General features: G+C 60.7%; 2 protein-coding genes across 6 annotated transcripts in view; one reads left to right on the top strand and one right to left on the bottom strand.

Moving 5' to 3' along the window:
• BRF1 (BRF1 RNA polymerase III transcription initiation factor subunit) overlaps positions 1-21,975 on the bottom strand; it is a 49,252-nt gene that overhangs the window by 13,773 nt on the left and 13,504 nt on the right. For 2 of the 4 annotated variants that reach the window (XM_032482849.1, XM_032482848.1), the window contains exons 3-5: positions 18,961-19,134; positions 9,288-9,319; positions 6,219-6,291 (exon numbers count right to left, since the gene is read on the bottom strand). The exons of 1 other annotated variant lie outside the window; for it this stretch is intronic. In XM_032482849.1, the coding sequence (XP_032338740.1) occupies positions 6,219-6,291; positions 9,288-9,319; positions 18,961-19,134 (279 nt within the window). Of the gene's footprint in view, positions 1-2,187; positions 2,521-6,218; positions 6,292-9,287; positions 9,320-18,960; positions 19,135-21,975 lie in introns of those variants that run through there. One more of the 4 variants, XM_032482851.1, reaches the window with a different exon arrangement.
• Positions 2,635-5,206, top strand: BTBD6 (BTB domain containing 6). Of its 2 annotated transcripts, none has more exons than XM_032482852.1 (4): positions 2,635-3,137; positions 3,224-3,314; positions 3,454-3,572; positions 3,732-5,206. In XM_032482852.1, the coding sequence occupies exons 1-4, from the start codon at positions 2,770-2,772 to the stop codon at positions 4,762-4,764; spliced, it is 1,611 nt and encodes a 536-aa protein (XP_032338743.1). In that variant the 5' UTR covers positions 2,635-2,769; the 3' UTR covers positions 4,765-5,206. The 2 variants fall into 2 exon arrangements, with proteins under 2 accessions (XP_032338743.1, XP_032338744.1); XM_032482853.1 differs by having other exon boundaries at positions 3,100-3,137; positions 3,474-3,572.

Here is a 21,975-nt window from a genome sequence, read left to right on the forward strand (position 1 = left end):
GTGGGACCGGGAAGCCTGGCTGGGGAGTCCTGCACCCACACCCACTGCACAGCGCACCTCCCAACCCTGGAGGGAAGAGGCTGTCTCCTGGCCCAGCAACAGCCCAGCCAGTGAGAAACGGCCACCACCCCGAGACCTCACTTTCCTCCGGTGGAAACCATAAGGCCTTGGAAGCAGCAGCCCCCCCCTACCGCCCGCCCCCACCCCAGCTTCCTCCTTTTTCTCTGCAAAGTGAGGCTCCTCCTTTGTCTGCAGCACATGCCCTGGGGCTGCCAGGTCACAGGTCCTCAACTGCTCGCTTTGCTGGTAACTAAGCTCCAACACTTACCCCCTTGCAGAGACCATAAGGTGCCAGACAGGCAGGGTCAGCTCTGAGCCTGGGCAGCCTGGAGCTACCGCCTACTTCCACTGTGGGTGTTTTGTTTTGTGGGGGGTGTGTGCGTGTGTGTGATTTGGTTCCTAACAAAGATATTATTAGAAGAAAACAAATACATTTTAAAAATGGAATTGCTAAGGGAAGAGGGAAACAGCTCAGAGTAGAGCGTGCACTCAGCATGCAGGAGGCCCTGGGTTCAATCCCCAGTACCTTTATTAAAATAAATAAATACATAAACCTCATTACCTCCCCCTAAAAAAAAAAAAGGAATTGTTAAGATTCCTAACTAATTTCAATAAAACAAAACCCATCAGAGCTGGGGATTAAATTAGAGGGTCTCATCCTGACTTGGGTGGGACTTTGACACTGACTAGTTCTTGAAATAAAAAACTGCAAGTTTAAAACTACTGGTAAAAATTTCAAGACAAATATGCCAGCAGTCTGGGGTAGGTGTGGGACAGACTGGGGCATTTAACCTAGGAGAAAAAAGATAACGAGGAGAAAATAACAAACCACAAGTATAGATCACACGACAGAGTTAAATCCCCTGACCAGCTTGGACAAGAGCATGAAATGCATGACATGCTGTTTGCAAGAGACACTTTAAAGTGACGCAAAAAGGTGAAGCACAGAAGGCTGTGCTGGGACCCAGGCGGCAGGGCGGGGGGGCGGGGGTGGGAGCCCTGAGTGGGGCCGGGACGAGTGCTCTGCGACAGAAAGAACACAGCGATCTTAAAAGACAGGACGATCACAGATCTGCAGACACACGGAGCACAGCAAGAATGAAATGAAGCGAAAACTGTTGGAAACAAATCTCAAAACCACATTTTTAACAAAATGCTCTCAAATTAGATGGACTGGGGGAAAAAGACTAGATGAGGAACTGGATGCCATCACCACCGACTCAATTCAACAAATACATTTTAAGTTAACACCCTACAAAGTTAACCATTCTTTTCCAAAGTCTGTGAAACTGTTATGAAAACTGGCCTCCATGTATCTCAGAGGACAGAAACATCACGACGTGCCCTTTGACCTCAAAGGCAAGAAAAAGAGACACAGTACCCTCACCTCCAAATAAATTATCAGCAAATTAAACAACAATCTTTTAAGCAAACTTAAGCACTTAATTAAGGAAGAAATAGTAAACTAGGTAGTCAAGTGAAAAATTAAAGACTAAAAAAATGACGTATTTGAAATAGGCAAAATGGAGTAATAAAAACAAGTATATAAATAAACCACCTTCACCAGGGAAGGAATTCTGGAAGATAGAACCCGAAACAGTTCGGCGCTGGTATACGGGAGACATGTCCGTCAACGGAACAGAACAGAGCCCAGAAACAGGCCCACACGCACACGGTCAAACGATCTCCCACGAGGGTGCCGGGAGGTCAGGGCAATACACAGAAATTAACTCCAAAGGGATTAAAGACCTAACGCTAGGACCCGAAACCGTGAAACTCCAGAAGAAAAAGCAGGGAAAGAGCGGGGCCTTGGGGTGGGCAATGATTTCTTGAACAGGACACCAAGAGCACAGGCGACAAAAGCAAAAACGGACAAACGGGACTACATCAAACCCAAAAGCTTCCGTGCAGCCAAGTACACGGAGTGGAAAATGCTGTCTGCAGAGCGAGACAAGTACTTGCAGCTCCTCCACCCCGTAAGGGCCTAATCTCCAGAATACTCAGAGAACACCTAGACCTCCACAGCGGCAAAGCAGCCCGGCTCGAACACTGGCGGAGGACGGCACAGCGATGACCGGCAGCACCACACCGACGCTCCGCGCGCTGGTCATCAGGGCCGACCCTCACCGTTTAGAACAGTGTCCGCGGCCCGCAGCGCGGCGCGTGCCCCCTGGGGGTCATCTCCCCCGGCGCGCCCGGTCCCCTCCCCACCGCCTCGACCAAGCGTGGGGACCGGCTCCGCCCCGCCCTTGAGGTCACCGCACGGCTCAGGCGCCCAGGCTGCAGGACTGGCCTCGTAGCGAGGCAGCACCCCCCCGCGTCGGGGGTCCTGCTCTGAGGCCACCAACGCCGCCGCCGGCTGCCCACCGCGAGCCCGCGCCCCACGTCCCCCTTCCCGCAACTCTCCCGCCAGGCTCCTGCTGGCACCCGCGCCGGTCTGGGCCGGGGGCGGGGCGGGGCCACGGGGGCGCACGTCGGCGGCGCGGGGCGGGATCGGGACCGGGACCGGGGTGGGGCGGGGCCACGGGGGCGCACGTCGGCCGCGCGGGGCGGAGCGGTGATGCGGCGTGACGCGCGGGCGCCGCGGCGGTGCGGACGAGGGCGGGCGGGCGCGCTGGAGGCTCTGGTCGGCGGGCGGGGCGGCCCGAGGGAGAAGCGCCCGCCGCCCGGGGCAGGCCGCTACGCCGCGCGCACGGCCGCCGCGGCCCCATGCTGCTGCCCCTGGCCTGCCTTCACGGCCGGGTGGCGCAGTGCCTCACCGCGCTCCTGGTCCTCGCAGAGCCGCCCCCGAGGCCTCGGCGCGGCGCGAGGGCGCACGGCGCGCCACCCCCGCGCGCCGAGGCCGCCCTACCCGCGAAGATGGCCGCGGAGCTCTACGCGCCCGCCGCCACCGCCACCGCCACGGACATCGCCAACAGCAACGCCGCCGCCGCCGCCGCCTCCGCCGCGGGCAGGAAGGGCCGGCCCAGCGCCCCGCTGCCCGCCCCGCCGCCGCCCGCGCCCGCGCCTCCCGTGCCCGACAACAACAACTTGGAGAGCCCCAACTGGCAGTCCTTCCACCCGACTCTGCGCGAGAGGTGAGCCCCGGCTGCGCCCCCGCCCCTGCCCCCGCCCCGCGCCCACCCGAGCCCCGAGCGCCGTCGTGTGCCTCTGCCCTTTGCAGGAACGCGCTGATGTTCAACAACGAGCTCATGGCTGACGTCCACTTCGTCGTGGGGCCCCCGGGCGCAGCCCAGAGGGTGCCTGCTCACAAGGTTGGTAGAGGCCCGGCCCTTTGAGCTCACAGAGGCGACCAGCCGCCTCCTGAGTATGACCTGTCTTCTACCTGGGGTGTGGCAGCCACGGGGGCGGGGAGGGCCCGGGGCTCGGGGCAGCTCTTTCTCTCCTCCACAGTACGTCTTGGCTGTTGGCAGTTCCGTCTTCTATGCTATGTTTTACGGGGACCTGGCAGAAGTCAAGTCAGAAATCCACATTCCTGACGTGGAGCCTGCAGCTTTTCTGATCTTGTTAAAGTAAGTCTATTTCGTGAGTGCTCAAGGATGGGGTGGTGCCTTGCTGCCTGGTTCCACCAGCCAGCATCCTGCAGCTCCGGCACCGATGGGCACTTCTTCCAGGCCCTGGGTACGCGGCGTGCCCTGTGCAACCTGTGACCTGGCTCCTGTCCTGCCTAGGTACATGTACAGTGACGAGATCGATCTGGAAGCTGACACAGTGCTGGCCACGCTCTATGCTGCTAAGAAGTACATCGTCCCTGCATTAGCAAAAGCCTGTGTCAACTTTCTGGAGACAAGTCTGGAAGCCAAAAACGCCTGCGTGCTGCTGTCCCAGAGCCGGCTGTTTGAGGAGCCTGAGCTGACCCAGCGCTGCTGGGAGGTCATTGATGCACAGGCAGAGATGGCCCTGCGGTCCGAAGGCTTCTGTGAGATTGACTGGCAGACACTGGAAATCATCGTGACGCGGGAGGCCCTCAACACCAAGGAGGCAGTGGTCTTTGAGGCTGTTCTGAGCTGGGCTGAGGCAGAGTGCAAGAGGCAGGGCCTGCCGGTCACCCCCCACAACAAGAGACACGTCCTGGGGCCAGCCCTCTACCTGGTCCGAATTCCAACCATGACCTTGGAGGAGTTTGCCAATGGTGCCGCCCAGTCAGACATCCTGACGCTGGAGGAGACCCACAACATCTTCCTGTGGTACACAGCGGCCAACAAGCCCCTCCTGGACTTCCCCCTGACCAAGAGGAAGGGTCTTGCCCCCCAGCGGTGCCACCGCTTCCAGTCCTCTGCCTACCGCAGCAACCAGTGGCGCTACCGTGGGCGCTGCGACAGCATCCAGTTCGCTGTGGACAGGAGGGTGTTCGTTGCAGGGCTGGGCCTGTACGGCTCCAGCTCTGGGAAGGCGGAGTACAGCGTGAAGATCGAACTCAAGCGGCTGGGGGTGGTCCTGGCACAGAACTTGACCAAGTTTGTCTCCGACGGCTCCAGCAACACCTTCTCCGTCTGGTTTGAACACCCTGTGCAGGTAGAACAGGACACCTTCTACACGGCCAGCGCCGTCCTGGACGGCAGTGAGCTCAGCTACTTCGGGCAGGAGGGCATGACGGAAGTGCAGTGCGGGAAGGTGACCTTTCAGTTCCAGTGCTCCTCCGACAGCACCAATGGGACCGGGGTCCAGGGCGGGCAGATCCCTGAGCTCATCTTCTACGCCTGAGGCTCCGTGGTGGCCGTGGGACGCTGGGAGAGGCAGGCCCCTTCTATGCAGCCAGTCAGGTACCCGGGAAGGGCCGGATGCCCTTCTGCCACCCTACTGACCCTGCGGGCTGCACTTCGCCTCCTGTACGTATCAGCCATAGCCTGAAGCCATGATGGACGCTTCCACCCAGCCGAACCTTGGCTGCTGGGTCTCAGAGGCATCTCCTGTGCGTTGGGTGCGCGTCTCGTGGGGCAGATGTGGGGGCACGAGGCAGACCCTGGGCCCCTCCTGGCAGCACCTCCTGCCTGCTTTGAGGGCTCTGCTCCCCTTCTCACCCTCCTGGATTTTATTCTAAGTGGTTCTAAGCTTAAGACTTTCCTTTCAGATCAATGGGAAAAGTCCCTTAAAGTAGTTCACCTATTTAAGTGGATTTTCATAATAAAGTTTTAACAAAACGAGACCACACATAGGTAAGTGACTGTAAGTCTCAAGCTGAGGAGCTCAGTTTCTCACATGATGAAGACTGCTCCCTGCCAGTGCAGAGGAAAGCTCACAGCCCTAACAGGGCTGAGCGGCTGGCAGCTAAGCACTCCCGTGTGGTCCCAAGAGGCCCACCTGTCCATGGGTTTGCCCTCTGCCTGCAGCCTGGGCCTCTACCTTCTCTTTCTGGGTCTGCAGCCAGAGAGCTCTAGAAAAAGCCAGGTGTCAGGTTGTGTCTCCTTTCTAAAGTGTGACCAGCCCCTCAAAGTCCTACTGCTTGACGCTGATTGGGTGGTTGGGGGGGGGGCGGCTCTCCACCAGGCCCAGGGCTCCAGCCCCTGGGAACAGACCACCCCCAGGTGTGCTGTGGAGTAAGGCAGGCCCTTCAAGCCTCCTGCCGCCGTCCTTCCACACTGCAGACACCTAGGCCAGTCGCTTTGTTTCTGGAAAACCTCAGCTCGACCCCCAGAGGGAAGGACCACGTCACTCAACACAGGGATGTAGCCCCTTGGGAGGGGAACACCCCCACCTCAGTGTCGCTGCTGGCCCACCCTGCTGGACAGTGCCTTCCCAGCCCCCGGGCACCATCCTACGGGTGATGCAGGACTGCACTTCCTGGCCCCACGTACGCCTCCTTAACAAGAGGAAACATGCCTCTAGATGCTGACAGACAAAGGAGGGAAGACGGTAAGGGCAGGACCGGGGCTGGGAGAGGCCCGGCTCCGTCTGCAGAGTCCTCCTGCCCCAGGGCACCTCCTCTGGACGTGGCCAGAAGGCCCCACCCACACGGCACATCCCTTTCCCTTTCCACACCCTCATCCACACCTGTGAGGACAGACCAGGGCATCCTGGTTTTAAACCAGAAATAACCACCACACTGCTCCCTCCACCCCCGCCCCCAGCATCTGCTCTGGTGACATCTCTCCCCTCCTGGGGTCCCGGCCCTTGCACACACCTCCCTCCCACCTGGAGACTCATAAGCCCCGCCGTACCTATCGCTGGCGCGTTGATGCAGAGCTCTCTCGCCAAGAGAAGGAACGTCTTCCCCAGCACATAAACGTTCACCTGTTATGAAAAGACCACAACTAAGAACAGCATCTACGTGCAGGAAGCATTTTCTTTTTTCTTTTTTCTTAAAATGTGCATTTCATCACTCAGTCTACGAGAGCCCCTGCTGGCCCCCGTGAGCAGCCAGCGCCCCACGCCCCACTCCCAGGCGGCCTCTATGCCTCCGCCGCCCTCTGGGCAGCGACTGAATCCACTAAGAAGAAACCCCGGCTTAAGAGTAGCTGGCAGAGCAGGAGCGTCCGGGGCACGAGGCACCAAACTGTGGGGCCTCACTCCCAGGGGTGCACCGGGGGCATCCTGTCTGTGTCCCTGTGGGCCAGCACGGTCATGGCCGTGGGTCTCTGCAGACCTCAATGACCCTGCACTGCTCCCACCTCAAGTCCAGGCCTGCCGTGGAACCTGCCCCTGCCCCAGCACCTGCCAGCACGGCACGGGGCCGAGCACCCGGGTGCAGACCTCCGGGGCGACGGAGCCCTGGGCTGGGCCAGGCACTATCCTAATGGCCTGCCTGGTGCTGACCAAGGGCCAGGCAGCCTGCGAGGAGGAGACTGCTGAGCAGCACTGATGGCAGGCAGAGAAGGAACCATCCAGGGGTCGCGGGAAGCCCTGGATGAGGTGCGGAGCCGGGGAAAGGCTGGGGAGCTGCAGCCTTCGCCATCTGGAGCCTGAGCTACAGAAACCCCACCCACCTCGCCTCCCGCACACCTGTCTTCACCCTAGTCCTGCCCATAGGCCTTGGGCCTCCCAGGAGGGCTGGCCCTGGCCCTCTGCCTCTGACCTCCCCCCGAGAGCTGCTTCGCCTAACCAAGCCTGGCCTGTGATCTCCTCGAGGGCATCCAAGAGAACACCAGAGAAGATGCCGAGGAAGAGTGAGGGCCTCAGTGTGTGCTACACCCACCAGAGGCTAGCAGGCGGCACCCACAGGCACCCGCTACCGCGGGGGGATCAGGGTACTAAGAAGTGGGGGCATGGGAGGGACGTGTGGGCACTAGCCAGCTTGGGGCCTGCCCAGCAAGGGGCCAGGCCTCCACGTCCAGGCAGCACAGGGCACCCTTCACCCCACTGCCTCCTCCTCCGAGACACCAGTCATGAGGACTGCTGGCTCACGGAGCCTGCCTTCTGAGCACTGTGTCCTGGGCCTGCCACCAAGGTGTGCGTGTGTGGGTGCGCATCTCCCTAGACACCGCAGCTCTTTGCCACGTTCCCCCCCGGCTCCTGAATCTTGACCCCCTCTGCTCAGGCCAGAACGGAACTGACTGCCCCAGCGTGCTGTCTCCACCCTCCCACAGCACATCCCTGACCCTGCCTGCCCACGCCACACCTCCCACTAGCCCGACCCCGCAGCCCCAAGGGAAGAACACCTGAATGCTGCGGAAAAGGGCTCTGAACAACTTCAAATGGACAGTCAACTGTAGGAAGGCTCTGCATGCGCCATGCACAGTTCCCGTCAGAGATGTTAGTGGCCAGCAGTGCTTGGGAGAAATCCCGGGGGTCTCCCTCCTGGCCTCTGAGGGGCCGAGGCCCCGGGCAGGCGACTGGCTCTGCGTCAGCCGCACCGCACAGGGAGGAAGGGGCCTCCTGTCAGGACCCTCGTGCGTCACCCTGAGCCTGACCCCGGGAGCAGCCTAACCACGGAGCGGTCCTCCTCACGGCAGCTCCCGCCCCTCTCCCTGAGCGGCCAGCCCTCCGGTCAGCGCGAGCCCCCCAGGGGACCCTCCCCTGACAGGCACGCTCCACGCCCACAGGCAAGCGCAGCAGCATCTGCCCTGACACTGCAGAGCCAGGCCCAGCCAGGACGCCGGCCGCCATGCCGCCTCACAGCCTCCCGGTGCCTCGGCCCAGGACCAGGGGGCCCAGGGCTCACCGTCCATCTGTGGTGCTAAAGGGTCAAAGCAAGTTGTGTGGGTCTAGCCTCAAGTTCCGGATCTCGCTAGCCGGCACCGTGTCTCTCCCCAGGCCCTGCTTCAGCCAGGTGAGCAGGCATACCTCCCGTCACCCTCTTCCATCTGGACCCTGACTGGTCCCCCATTCCCACAGCTGTGAAGCAAGGGAGCTGGGCACCCCCGCCCCCGGGCGGTGCCCCAGCACTTCCAGACCTCTGTCCGGCTCCAGCCCGCGCTCCGTCCTCCTGGGCACCAGGATGGAAACCAGGCACGTGGCCTGCCCTGACCAGGCACGGCACACGGAGTGCTGGATTTCCACCATTCCAAGGGATTATTTTTAGCCTGACCGCAGAGTATTTCAGCGGGACTTCTGAGATGCCATTTAGAAAGACAGCTGGGAGGACACAAACACATGCGTGCGTGTGGGTCAGGGGAAGGTCTACCTGTCCTGGGCCCCGGGGGGCACTGAAGCCCAGCCCTGGGCAGTGGGGCACCCAGGCTCGTGGGGAAGCTTTCCCTGTAGGAGTGGGTGGAGTTCGTGTGAATTCCGCATGAACCCTCACACTGCAGTCACATGTGCTTTCATTGTTTTCTTTCCACGTCCTCAGGGGAGTGATCACTGTGGGGTTGAACCCCAGCACCATCCCCGGGGCTGTGCCCCACTCAGTCGGGGACCCTGGCGATGCTCCCCACCCCATCGTGTCCCACCCACGCAGGGGCCCATGTTGGTTTTTTCCCTAATGCTCAGTCATCTGGAAAGGAGAGACGCTTCCCTGGTAGCCAGTAAGCCAGCTCCTCTCGACAGTCTGTAAATGCTTCCGTACTGTGTAAAGTGTATGCAAACGAGCCCCTTTATTTCCCCGTTAGCGACTCTCCCAGGCCTCGCACTGAGTGCACCTGGGTCTCTCCACTGGTGCTGAGGCCAGAGCTGCCTGGCTCCCGGGACGGCACCGTGCCCCCGTGTCCACGGCCTCCCTACCCACTCTGTTTGCCAGTTTCAGAACAGAGACCCACGCCCCGTGGACCCTCCCAGCTAGGGAAGGAGCACGGACCGGCCTCTGAGGTGTGTGCAAGCCTACAGGGAGGGGCTGAGAAAGGAAAGGCGTCTACCTGGAGCAGGTCACTGAGGTCAAGGAGCATGTCTACGAGAGAAGAGTTAAGGAGCAACACCCAGGCCCACAGGCACCGGCCCCCTGACACCTTCCAGGGGACAGAGCCTTGCTGCAGAGCTAAGCTCAGCACTGGATCGTGAAGGCAGAGCGAGGCAGCTGCAGCAGGGCTGACAGGAACTTCTGACAGACCCCTGAATCACTCCCATGGGGAAGCAGAGCTGAGGCGGGCCTTCGACACGGTCCTCGGAGTGCGCGCGGCCTCACAGGTCAGCTCCCACCCCCGTGCGCGTCCTGCCCAGCCAGGTGTCGGCTGCACCGACGGGACTCCTGCCCAGCCTGCCCCACAGGTGCACAGCCACGCTCACTGCCTCCCACAAGCACCCACTGAGCGCCTGCTGGGCACTGGGGAGTGTCCTCTGTCCCAGGACCCACAGCTCTTGGGACAGATGCACAGACATAGGGCCATCCTTGGCGGCCGGCAGGCACGACAATAGGACTGGTGCTGGGGAGGGCAACTGTGGGGACTCTGGCGTGGGACCTGCCCTCGCTCTCCACAGATGATTAAACAGTAACTGGGACACATCCTAAGTGATCCAAAACTCAGCCAGACACACACACACAAACGTAAAACACAACCCACCAGGAAAGGCAACTTGTCAGATGAAGTGACAAGAGTGTCACTCACGTGTCTGTTGTGGCTTACGCTGAAGTAACTAACAAGCCCCCATGAAGCTGAACCAGGGCCCAGACCAGGGGCCCAGAGGGAGACCCTGGACCCCACCCAGCAAGGAGAAAGGGCTCCCAGCGCCAGAGCCTCACTGGGGCGGCGAGCATCCGACGTGCCCTCCAGGTCCTTGACTAGAAGGCCCCCGTCCCTCGGTGTCTGAAGGCACGGCTTCTCCCAGGAGTGCCGTCGCAACGAGACCGGCCACACTGCAGCGCAGACCAACAAGCCAGTGAGAGGAACTCGGAGGAGAAAAGTGAAAACACGGGAAATGGAAGGCCACAGCGAACGCTGAACACTGACGCAGAAGCAGCGACGCCAGAGAGTCACCGGGAAACCAGTGTAGCCGAGAGACTGCAGGCTGTCAGATCCCGACTGTACGACGTTCCGGAAGAGCAAAACTATGGAGAAGTGAAAGGGGCAGTGTTGCCGGGGGGAGGAGGGGGGATGAGCAGGCGGAGCACAGGGGTCTTCAGGGCCGTGGAGCTGTGGGAGTGATGCGCCGTGGTGGACACGTGGCCACGGTCATTTGGCGAACCCACCAAGGGTGGACCAGCAAGAGCGAGCCCCGTCAGCTGTGGGCTTGTTAGTCCGAGTGCGTCAGCGCTGGCCCTCGGCGGTAACACAGCACACTAACAGGGAACTCCGGGCGGGGGGAGAACACGGAACTCTGCATGATTTCTTCATAAACCTACAACTGCTCTTAAAAATGACGTCTATTTAAAAACTAACAATAATAAAATAAAGACCAAGAAAATGGGCAAAAGTGTTGGACAGATGTTTCAGTCGCTATCACAGAAACGCAAATTCACAAGCCCCCCGCCCCCACAAGGGCCACAAACGCTGGTGAGGATGCGGGGTGATGCCAACTGTGGCCCACCGACCCCGCGGGCCCTCAGGAAGCCAGGAGACCCTCCAGGATGCTCGGAGAGGCTGGGCCACCTGCCCCGCCCTACAGCACAGGCAGCGTGAAGGCCTGCTTCCCGGGCAGGGTGGCCGGCCGGGACCAGTGGCTCCGGTCACTGGAGCGCGGCAGAGCCCCCCTTAAAAGGAAACGAGGGCCACGAAAACTGCTGGCATCTAGTCAGTGGAGCCCTGCCTGCTGAGGGCCTGGGGGCCGCGGGCACGGGTCCACACGCTGCCCTGACAGGCGCCAGGGAGGAGGCTGAGTGGCTCCTGGGTGGGCGCGTCCACCGCGCACGCCTTTCAGCTCAGCCACGTGTTTGAGGTTTTTCACAATAAAATAACGGGGGAATGTGTGTGTTTTTACAAGGAGGCTGGGCTGCAACTCTCCACCAAGCTAAAATGATTGCTGTCCTCAAAATGGCAACAGCGGGGCACCCGCCCTGTGGCCACGGGAGCGTCTGGACAGCTTGGTTCCTGTCTGAGGGGGGACAGTCTGACTCAGTGCTTCCTGAACAATGCGCCCACACCCGCCCTCATGTCCCTCCTGGGCCGAGCCCACCAGTGTCCTTGGGCCCCCCAACTCGAGACTTGGGAAAGCCTCCCGTTAGGCTGGCCGTGGGCCTGCGGCCTCCGCAGCAACCGTTCCCTTTTGCTAAGCAGTTGCTTCTAACCTCGGTGCAGAGACCCGACTCCAAACCGGCTGGCGTGGCAAGTAAGGCGGCGGACGAGGCCTGAGCGCGGGTCTACCGGCCACTCCGCCTGGGTCCCCGCGGGCTCTAGCAGATGGTGCTTCTGCCCGGCAAACACCCAGGTGAGAGCCACTCCTGGAGGGGGCGCACCAGCACAAAGGGTAGCGGACAGAACTCCCTCTGGAGATCCTGGACACCCTTGAGGGTCCAGAGTGTGTGCGGTGGTTTAGCGGAGCACGGGCGGCTCCAGCGCCACAGGACCAGCCGCGCCCGGAGGGGATGGGGCCGTCTGCACAGCGCTTCCGGGGCAACGAGCAGAGGCAGGGCCCGATTTAAACTGAGCCTCGTTTTGAGTAAATGGAACAGTTTACAGAGATTTAAATAAGGCAGAACTAAAGGTCAAAAGAACATGGCATTTCTCTCTGCTGCCTCTCCCGGGGGTTCTGCAGGGCGCCCAGAGGGAAAGTGTGCACACCCAGCAGCTCTGGAACGTCACTCATGTGTGTGCCTGGACGCCACGCTTCCAGGCATGGCGGGACCAGGGGGGCAGCCGCTTCCTGGCCCCCAGACGTGAGAAGGGGAGTCCCAGGGACAACAGCACCATCAGCACCAAGGAGCAGGAACGGACCTGCCCCGGCACCCACCACCCTCCAGCACCACACCCCGCCTTCCCAGGCAGCCAGCGCCCTGCTGTCCTGCTGTCCTGCTGCGCTAGTGATGACTGGCAGTCAGAGGTCACAGCCACGCAAGCCTGCCCCGGCACACCCGGAGCGCCCAGGCAGAGCCCCCGCACAAGCTGCACTCCCCCGGGACTCGAGCTGCCCTCCTCCCGGGCTGCCTGCAATAGGCCCCCGCCCCCCAGCCAGGCTCCGTGGGAGCTGCTTCACATTCTCCCCTGGGCTTGGGCAGCCGCGGCACCTTGAGGACAGCTGACCCCAAGAGCCCACCCCCTCACCTGCCCAGACCCTCTCCCCCAGCCCACTTTCCATCCCCACCCCACCCCCCGACCCCGACCCCGACCCCGAGGGCTGTGAGTCGTCACAGGCCCTCACCCGACTGAGCCCCCCACACCATGTGCCCAAGTCCTCAGCCAGGGCCCGGCTGCCACCTCCCCGTATGCACCCTACCTCACAGAATCAACACAGGACACCCTCGTTGCTCTCCGAGACGTTCACACAGGTGCCCTTCAGAGCCCCCACTCTGAGGACCAGTCTTCTGCGCAGCCAGGCTGCTGGGTCCAGAGATGCTGGCCACCTGCCCTCACAGCTCCACGCCACGGCCTGTGCTAGCACTACCGCCTGCCTGGAGGAGGTGTGGGCGAGGCTCGGGCCCAGACCCAGCTTGGCTGCACACCCCTGGCCCTGCCTCCCTGACGGCCGGTGGAGGTCAGAGCTCAGGCCTACAGCTGCAGGGGACCACTCCGCACCCAGCTTGCCCTGGCCCAGGGGCTCAGCTCCACCCACCCCAGCCCAACACGCTGGGACAGCAGAGGGAGTTAGGCCCCCACCTTCCGGCCAGTCTCCCCCCGACTTTCTAGTGCACCCAGGCGCCCCAACCCATGAAGGCCCATCACTGGGCTTCGGCCAGTGAACAGCCCGGACTTGAGCACGGTGCCGACTGCTGTCCAACCGCGGTCATTTGCTCTCGTGGGCCGACGAGCCAGTGTCTGCTCCAGGGGCGGGGAGGGGGGGCGCACGTCTGAGGTACTGAGAACAGCTGGAGCCTGGTGAGGCCGGAGGAGGAACGGGCACTCAGAGATCCGGCCTCACTGGCCGCGGCAGGAAGACAGGGACGGGGGCGGGACTTGGACAGCCTGGGCATGGAGTGAGCAGGCCTTATACATGGCAGTCCTTGACGGGCCAGGGTGGAGGCAGGCGGGCAGAGCTGCTGGGGACTGCGGGACAAGGAAGGGCAAGCGCCTGGACACCAGCAGGAGAGCGGAGGGTGGAGAAGACGCCCCAGCAACTTCCACCTGCAGCCCCAGGGGAGCGGCAGCGTGACCACACTATCGGGAACAAGTCTAAACACCAGAAAAACGCCAGCAGCCATGTGAAGCCTGCGGACGAGACCCCAGAAGAGGGGAAGGGCCTCCGTGGTGAGCTGGGTGCCCAGCCAGCTGGTCGGCTCCCCGCAGGCACGGCCGCCTTCAGGGCAGAAGCCAAAGTGGCGCCTGGTGCTCACCCAGAATCACCAGGGGGACACAATGCAGCTCAGGGACGCCCGAGGCAGCCAGACCCGAGGGACCAAACTGCTAAGAGGGGCCCGATCACTGTGCACGCTGGCCCTCAGGGCCTGGCCAGCCCGCTCTCGAGCTCAGTCATGGCCACAGCCAGTGGCCAGGAAGCGGGCAGGTCCTGCGACCCTCTGCTGCAAAAGACGGCCAGGTCGTGCCCAGCAGTGGCCGAACCCACACTGAGACTCAAGTCAGGGCGCAGCCGGGCCAGGTCCCCACAGACCCTCCACCCCCAGAGAAGGTGAAACCCCCGCTGGATGCAAATCCTCTCAGATGCCACGACGTCTCACCATATCCAGCAGTTCCATAAAAACTTACCGAGCACCACAACAGGCAAGACCAAAAGGCCAAAAACCGAAAGAAAACTCATGCAGTAAAAGCCCCGCCACTGACCCCGCTGTGGGGCCGCCGCAGGCCCTCCTGTAACCGCAGGGGCGGGGGCTGCACCCGAGAGCCGCGGTCTCGTAGAAAGGCCACCGGGAACGCGCACGTCCGCGGGCGGCGCCGCGCTCAGGGCGGCCCACACGGCACGAGACGGGTCGCGGGAAGCGCTCAGAGTGAGGCCGGGAGAGGGAAGGAGAGAACCAGAACGGGAAACGCGAAATACAGCCCGAGACATGACGAGAGGGTCGGGCTGGGTGCCACTGGGGTCCCAGGACGCGGCAAACAACGGGGGAGAGATGACGTCTGAAAAAGTACCTCCTAAGATTTCCCCAAAACAGACACGAGACATTAAGTTGCCAAATTCCAGAAGCTCCACAAAAAGCAGGCAATACCAAGAAAACCATGTGTGGGGACCTCAGGGTCACAGCCCCGGGACAGAGACAGAACCCCTGGGAAGAGCGGGGGACGTGAGGCCGGCCCTCCAACAAGTGACGAGACGGCGCAGGGCCCAGGCGGCAGGACCTCGGCGGCAGCACAGAGCAGGGCCCGGTTTCCAGAAGAAGCACGGCCAGCCCAGCGTTCCACACTCACCGAAAATATCTTTCCGACGAGAACAAAACACAGGTGTTCCACACACACAAGCTGGAAGAGTCGTCCTAGCAGATGCACTGGAGAAACACAAGCGGGAGCTCTTCGGGTAGAGGACAAGCGACCCCAGAGGAGGGCAGACCAGGACGGGAAGGGCCCAGGGGGCCGAGCGTGGGCGCCAGCAGGGAGGCGGCCGCGAGGACGGCGCCCAGGCCGCGCACGGCCGAGCCGCCTCCCGCTGCAGGGAGACCGGCTCCCGGCCTAGGGAAGACGCCGGCAGGTCAAGGCAGGACGCAGTGTCCGGGAGCCACCAAAGCAATGGACGAATAAATGTGTAACCCGCAAAATATTTGAAGGAAACAGGATAATAAGATAGTCGATTACTCTAAGAGGTGGCGAGAAAGGGAGAACAAAGAACAAACAAAAACAGTGAGGTGGCAGAACTGAACTCAAATACGTCAAGAAGCGCGTTAAGTTTAATGGACGGAATTCTCCAGCAAAAAAAATTAAAGATAAAAAGTTGACACCAACACAATTATATACCACTTATAAGAAACATAACTCATACATATCAAGAAGGATTGAATTCTAAAAGGTGGGAAAAGACAGGCCATGTACACACTCAGCGAAGGAAAGAGGGTACAGCTAGACCAACACCCAAGGCGAAAGGGTTTCAGGGAAGAGTGTCTGGTGACAAAGAGGGACATTTGATAATGTTGAGAGTCACTTCCTCCAGGAAGACGCACAGTCCTGGATCCACGCCCTCCAGACACAGCGCCAGGCACAACGGGGGCCAGCGAGGTAAAAGGAAAAGCAGCTTAAGTGCCCTCTGCAGTGGGAGCTCCGACACTTCCTTCAGAACAAGGAGGCCGAGAGGTCGGTGAGGATGGTGTGAACACGGCTGACCACCCTGACCTACGGGCTCTCGGACAGCACTCCACCCAGCCGGCACGCCGGCACATCCCCTCGCAGCGCACACAGCACAGCCACCACACAGACCACGCACTGAGCCGTAAGTCAGATGTCGCACGCCGGGGGAAGCGGGGAGTCACGCAGTGCGTGTCCTCCGCCACGCGGAGTTACACAGACACTGGGAACAAGAAATGACCAGGAAAACCCAACCATTCTCAACATAAGCAATGACTTCTAAATGACTGAAGACCTAAGACAAATAAAAATGGAAATCAGACAACATTTTGAACTGATCTCAGTGAAAATGTGACCCATCCTAACTCCTTGACGGAAATAACACCTGCCCAGAGAGAAATTTATAGCCTCAAACGCTCATATTAGGAAAAACAGAATTAAAGCCAAGACCCTAAGCACCTGTCTCAAGAAGCTGAGAAACAGTAACCCAAACAAGGAGAAGGAGAGAAAGAACAAAGAGAAGTCAATGAGATACACGCACGGCGCAGACAAACAGCAAAGCAGAGGTTTAACCTGGCGACTTACATCTCGTCGGCGCTCTCACCAAGGAAAAGACTAACACACCTGGCACCCTCCCAGCAACATGGCTCAACGGCCCCAAGGCAGAAGCACCGAGGTCAGACATAACACAGGGGTCAGCACTACGACTGCCACCGGCTTAGGAGGACGCCACGGAACGTTAAGGATGACTTTATGCCAACACGTTTGGTCTCTGAAATGACATGGACAAGGGCCTTGCAAAATCCAACTTACCAAAACTGGAGCGAGGAGCGGGAAATCCGGAGGGCTCCACGCCTGTTACAGAAGCTGAGTCCATGATTCGCCCTCGCCACAAAGAAAGCTAAGGCCCCCCTGGCGTCGCTGTGAGCTTCCCCAACGTCTCCAGAGGACATGGCCCCGCTCACCCCAGACCGCCCAGGGTCGGGAGCGCGAGGGGCACGTCCCAGGGGGACGGGGAGAGCGTGGCCACGACGCGGCAACTGACAAGGTGGTCACAGGAAGACAGACACGGGCTTCCCGCATGACTGCACCCAGGACATCGGCCACGCCTGGAGACGCTGGCAGGCCCTGACCAAGCCACGAGGCCAAGCGTGCTTCCACCTTTAAAGACCAGGCATTGTGACTCACCCCGGCACAGACTAGGGGGACCCCCCACGACGATCACAGCAGCAAATCTGCGGGCGATTCAACCCCTGCAGACACCGCTGGTGGCAGTCAGGAAGAAGGGACGCCCCGCAGCCTGCCGCCTGACAAGGGGCACCTACAGATGCCGACGGCAGGGCCCTGGGGCCAGACGGAGCCCCCCCAGCTTTGCTAGCACAGGGCAGGCCAACAGCCCAGAAGGAGGCACCGAGACTGGCAGCAGGCATGGCTGCACACAAGCCAGAGGCCCCAGCGTCCAGACAGGAGATTAACCTCCAGGCACATCATCAGCCGACCCAGCTGTGCTTCCACGTGAGCTGCAAAAGGGGCCTCGGCTCAAGACACAGGCGCTCAGGGAGAACTGTGACAGACGATGGGGACTCACGTCCTGAGAGGGCAGAGCACCCCAGGAGCAGGACTCACTGGCTGGGAGACTCAGGGCTGTTAAAATGAAGGTTGGTTTTCCCCAAATTGATCCACAAACCCCAATCAGAATCCCATAAGGTTTTTTTTAATGGAAATGGACAATCTGATTTAAAAATTTATATGGAGAAACAGAGGACCCCAGAAAGATCGGAGGCAGAAGAACAGCTAGGGCGCAAGGTCTCGCGCTGCAGGCCCTGAGACGCGTCATAAACCTGCAGCATTTAGCCCTGTCTGGGGTTGGCACAGAGGCCAGAAGAAGGGGTCCGACGGTGGCAGCAGCAGGGCCACCACCAAGCCGGGGGGTGCCTGGTTACCGGGACGCCCAGCGGAGGAAGCAAACTGTGCTCTCTCCTCACCAGACGCACAGACTCCGCCTCAGATGCCCTCACTCCGACAGGAAGTGTAAACCAAAAGCTTCCAGAAGGGAACACAGGAGGATGTCTCCAGGACTTGGAGCAAAGATTCCCCAAACGGGGCACAAAAACATTAACCGTGAAGGAGGAGATGGGTGCGCCGGACTTCACTAGAATTAGGAACTGTCATCCAAAGGTACTGCTGGCAGATGCGAGGGGCCAGCACAGGGGGCTGCCTCTCCACGCAGACCCCCAGCCCAGGCTGGTGGGGTGGGGGCGGCCCCGCCTGCCATCGGGGACAGCCTGTGACAGAGTCCAAAACACAGGAGCAGAGAGCTCAGGGCCAAGGCGACGCCACACCCAGGAAACCGGCACAGAACGGGCCTCACAGGAGCGTTCAGAGAACACAGGGGCACTCAGACCAGTAACACGAAAGCAGAAATGAAGACTTGGTTTGAAGACAAACCCCTAAAGCGAAAGGTAAGTAAGTGGGAAACGGGAATAAAAAGGCCAGAAGGCAGGTCAGTGGGGCAGCAGAGTGAACAAAGGGAGAGGCCACAGTGACCCCAGGGTGGCGACAGGGCCCCGCAGGGGCACCTCTGACCTGCAGACACACGGAGGGGCTCCGGCCTCCGAGCAGCATGCCCGTCCCGCAGAGAGGACAAGAGTCTGGACAGCAAACTGCTCAAGAGGGACCAGGATGTGGGAAGACTGCGGGCAGCACCGGCCACACTCTGGGGAGACCAGTTTGCAAGCCAGACTCCTGTCAGACTGTCCCCAACGCGCGGGCAGCAGGAAGACCACCCTCCGGTGTTGACAGGTGCCAGTTCTCAGGAAGCACTGGATGACGTGCGGTCACGAAGGGAGGACATGGGGCCGGGAGCATGGGTTCCGCACAGGAGGGGTTGGGGAAGGAGACACAGGAAGCGGGAGAGCGACAGCCCACGGGGAACGGGGAGGGCCAGAGAGCCCCATAAGACTCGACGCACAGAAGTCTCGGCGTGGAGCCGTCGGAGAGCAGGGCTGCACACAGGGGCAAGTGCCGAGCGGGCTGAGCACAGGGGACCGCGGCCCACCATGCTCTCCAGAGGCGAGGCTGGCAAGGAGGGGTGAGGTCAGCAGGCCTCTGCACAGCCGCCTGCCAGGCACCTCGGACTCCAGCCTGGCTCTAGTCCGTCCAGACGGTTAATCCAACAAGGGGCTTCCATTAAACACAAACACCAGCCGCTGTGACACAGGGCCCAGGAGGCTGACCAAGCCAAGTTGGGGCCCTCCACCAGGCCCGAACCAAAGGATACGCGGGGTGCCCTCCGTCCGGCACACCAGGTAGAGGCAGGCCGCGATCACGTGGGCCATTTTCCGGCCGCGGGTCAGGTGCTTGCTCACGGCCATCTTGAAGAAGTTGAAGGCTGTGTCCAGGCAGTGTTGGTTCAGCTGCAGCTGGCTCCCCAGGTGGTGGATCTGACGCCTCCCTAGGACACAACGTGACATGTTACCGCCGATGCCCAACCGCCACTAGCTGGAAGCCCTGTTGGGGTAAAGGGTCAACTACCCCGTGGCAACTCAAGATTGCCTTTTCCTTCTATGTCATTAGATTCACTTTTTGCACGTGTTCCAGTACAATTTCCCGTGTGGACACACAAAATGCTGCGCATCACCTACGACCTCACTTGCCACCAAGCTCTTCTCTGGGCCAGAACTGTGCGAGCTCCAGGTCTGGGCGGTGTGGGCCCCTCTCGAGGCCCTGAGCTCAGCGTGTCTGCAAAGGGCTCTGGTCAGGCCCGCCTGGCACTAACACCAGCATACGCCGTCCCCAACAGGGTCCACACACACAATTTTGATGCCCCTCCTGTGGCCGAGCGCCCCCCAACCCCAGCACACGCGACACCAGGCAGGTGGGGAGGGAGGGGCACGCTCGCAAGGCTGGGATGTCAGCTGAGCCCAGGATACAACCTGCCTCACACCTCTTCCCAGAGCCACATGAGCTGCAGGCACAGACATAAGACAGGAAGCAGATGGGCTGCCCGCACACCAGGGGGCCGCCCGGGCCAGGGGTCACACGGGGCCGGCCGAAGCCAGAACACCGCCGGTGAGAGCGGGAGAGCCTACAGCCTCCCACGTCTCCGCTCCTGGCCACCTCACTCCCCTGCCTCCATCTGCCCTCTTTTCTGGCCAAGGTGGCCTTGCGCGGAGCCAGGAACCTGTGCTTCACCCACAAAAAGCTAGGAGCCCACTCCCCTGCTCTCTTCGATGGTGGGGGGCTGGGGGGCTAGGACTGTACAGTCTCCTCCAGTCCCACCTGCTCAGGGTCCAGCCCACCCACCCACACACACCAACAGGGCCCGCCAGCCGAAGGTGGCCCCAGAGAGCCAGCACCCGCAGAATCTGGCATGGTGTGCGGACCAGCCAGACCCCGTGCAGCACCTGGCAGTCAGCATGCCTCACGGGCGGCCCAGCGCGCCCCCCCCCCCAAAACGAGGCTCACCCGGAGCCCAAGCAGCCCTGGGGCCTCCAGTCAGGCTGAACTGATGTGGAGTCACCGTCACCATCCCCATATCCGAGGCCTGGGCTGAGCCAGCATCCCGACCGTCTGGACAGAAGGACAGGAGGGCCAATCTTCGCCTCCCATCAGCACCACATGCCCTCAGCAGGCAGCCGAGTGAGGCTCAGAGGTAAACAAGGCAGCCGGCGGGAGGCCCACTAATGACCGGGGCCACCCCTGCCCCTCTAAGGTGAGTGTCTGGGAAGTCTGGCCACAGGTGCGAGAGGTGCCCGTCAGACGGTGCTCGCTCGAAGCCGAGACCCATCTGTCACAGAACGTTATTTTATAGCATCTTTATTGCAACATAATTCACGCACTGTAAAATTACCCTCTTAAAATGTACAATTCAGTTAGTATATTCGCAGAGTCGAGGACCGTTACCACAATTTAGTGCGTTTTCACCACCCCGAGAAGACACCCTGTACCCATGAGCAGCCACTGCCCCCGGGTGAGTTTTCATCCCCGCAAGTCCAGCAAGCACAATGGGCAGGCGGAGCAAACCACGCAGCACAGGCATGTGCGGTTTAAAGGCACAGAGATGCTATCAATAAACACACCTGCGCGAAACAGAGTCCTAACTAGCCCACCACCGCTTACTCTCCTTAGAACAACAAATGAAAGCTGAAAGCAAGTGCACTACACAAGCGCCTTCGGGTTCTTGACACTTTCTAAGGATGAGGCTGGCCTTTTCAGTCGAGACGCAGCTGAACAGCGCCTTCCAGGCCGTGGTGCCGCTGAGCGCAGCACAGCGAGTGCAGCAGAGTGAGGGGCCCGGAGCACATGGAAAGAGATCCAGCTCGGTGGGCAGGGAGCGAAGCCCCCGCCACCAGCCACAGGACCCACACAATGCCAGCCACTCAGGGTGCACTAGCAGGCTGCATGTCACAGCCGTCCCCATGGGCGACACCAGAAGCCACTCCCGTGGGCAGATCCAGGGGCACCCAGAAGTCAACAGGTGCCAGGAGGGGGACAGCGTAAGACCCGCACTCACATAACATCAGCTAACCACTGAGAATCACCCAACCTCTGCAGAACACGGCAGCGGGGACAGAGAAGCACAGGCTCAACCAGCAGGCAGCCAACGAAGAAAGCTTTCAAATCCCATGACATCCTCAAAATGCTCGAAAGATGTCAATTTACAGAAATGTATGAATGGGCTGTAATTAAAAAGGCACAGTCTCTGATCATTGAACATTTTGTAAAACTGAAAAAAAAAAAAGCAAAGAGCAGAGTGGGCACAGAGAAGACTTGGAAAGGGAGCTGGGAGCAGGAAGGAGGCCCCGCAGCACAGCTCCAAGGAGAAGGCGCCGCTGGATGACAGAGCCCACCAGGGAGGCCCCAGGCTGGCCGGGGGCAGACTTGTTGGCAAGAAGGATGATAGAAATAACGAGGCACGTGATGTGGGCAGACAGACACTGCAGGAAGTCCACGGCGGGGCAGGAAGCCAACACCCCTGCACAGCGCACCGCCTGTCCGGGGTGGGAAGAGGCTGCCCTGGCTGGCCCAGACGAGGAAGGAAGACTTCCTCCTGGCCCAGCAACAGCCCAGCCAGTGAGAAACGGCCACCGCCCCGAGCCCTCGCTCTCCTCCGGTGGAAACCGTAGCACCTTGGAAGCAGCAACCCCCTACCCCCCAACAGCTTCCTCCTTTTTCTCTGCAAAGTGAGGCTCCTCTTCCGTCTGCAGGACCTGCCCTGGGGCTGCCAGGTCGCAGGTCCTGAATTGCGACTCCTCGGCCCCCCCAAACGAGCTCGCTTTGCTGGTGACAGAAC

Source organism: Camelus ferus, chromosome 6, assembly GCF_009834535.1.
Source record: "Camelus ferus isolate YT-003-E chromosome 6, BCGSAC_Cfer_1.0, whole genome shotgun sequence".
NCBI classification, from domain to species: domain Eukaryota; kingdom Metazoa; phylum Chordata; class Mammalia; order Artiodactyla; family Camelidae; genus Camelus; species Camelus ferus.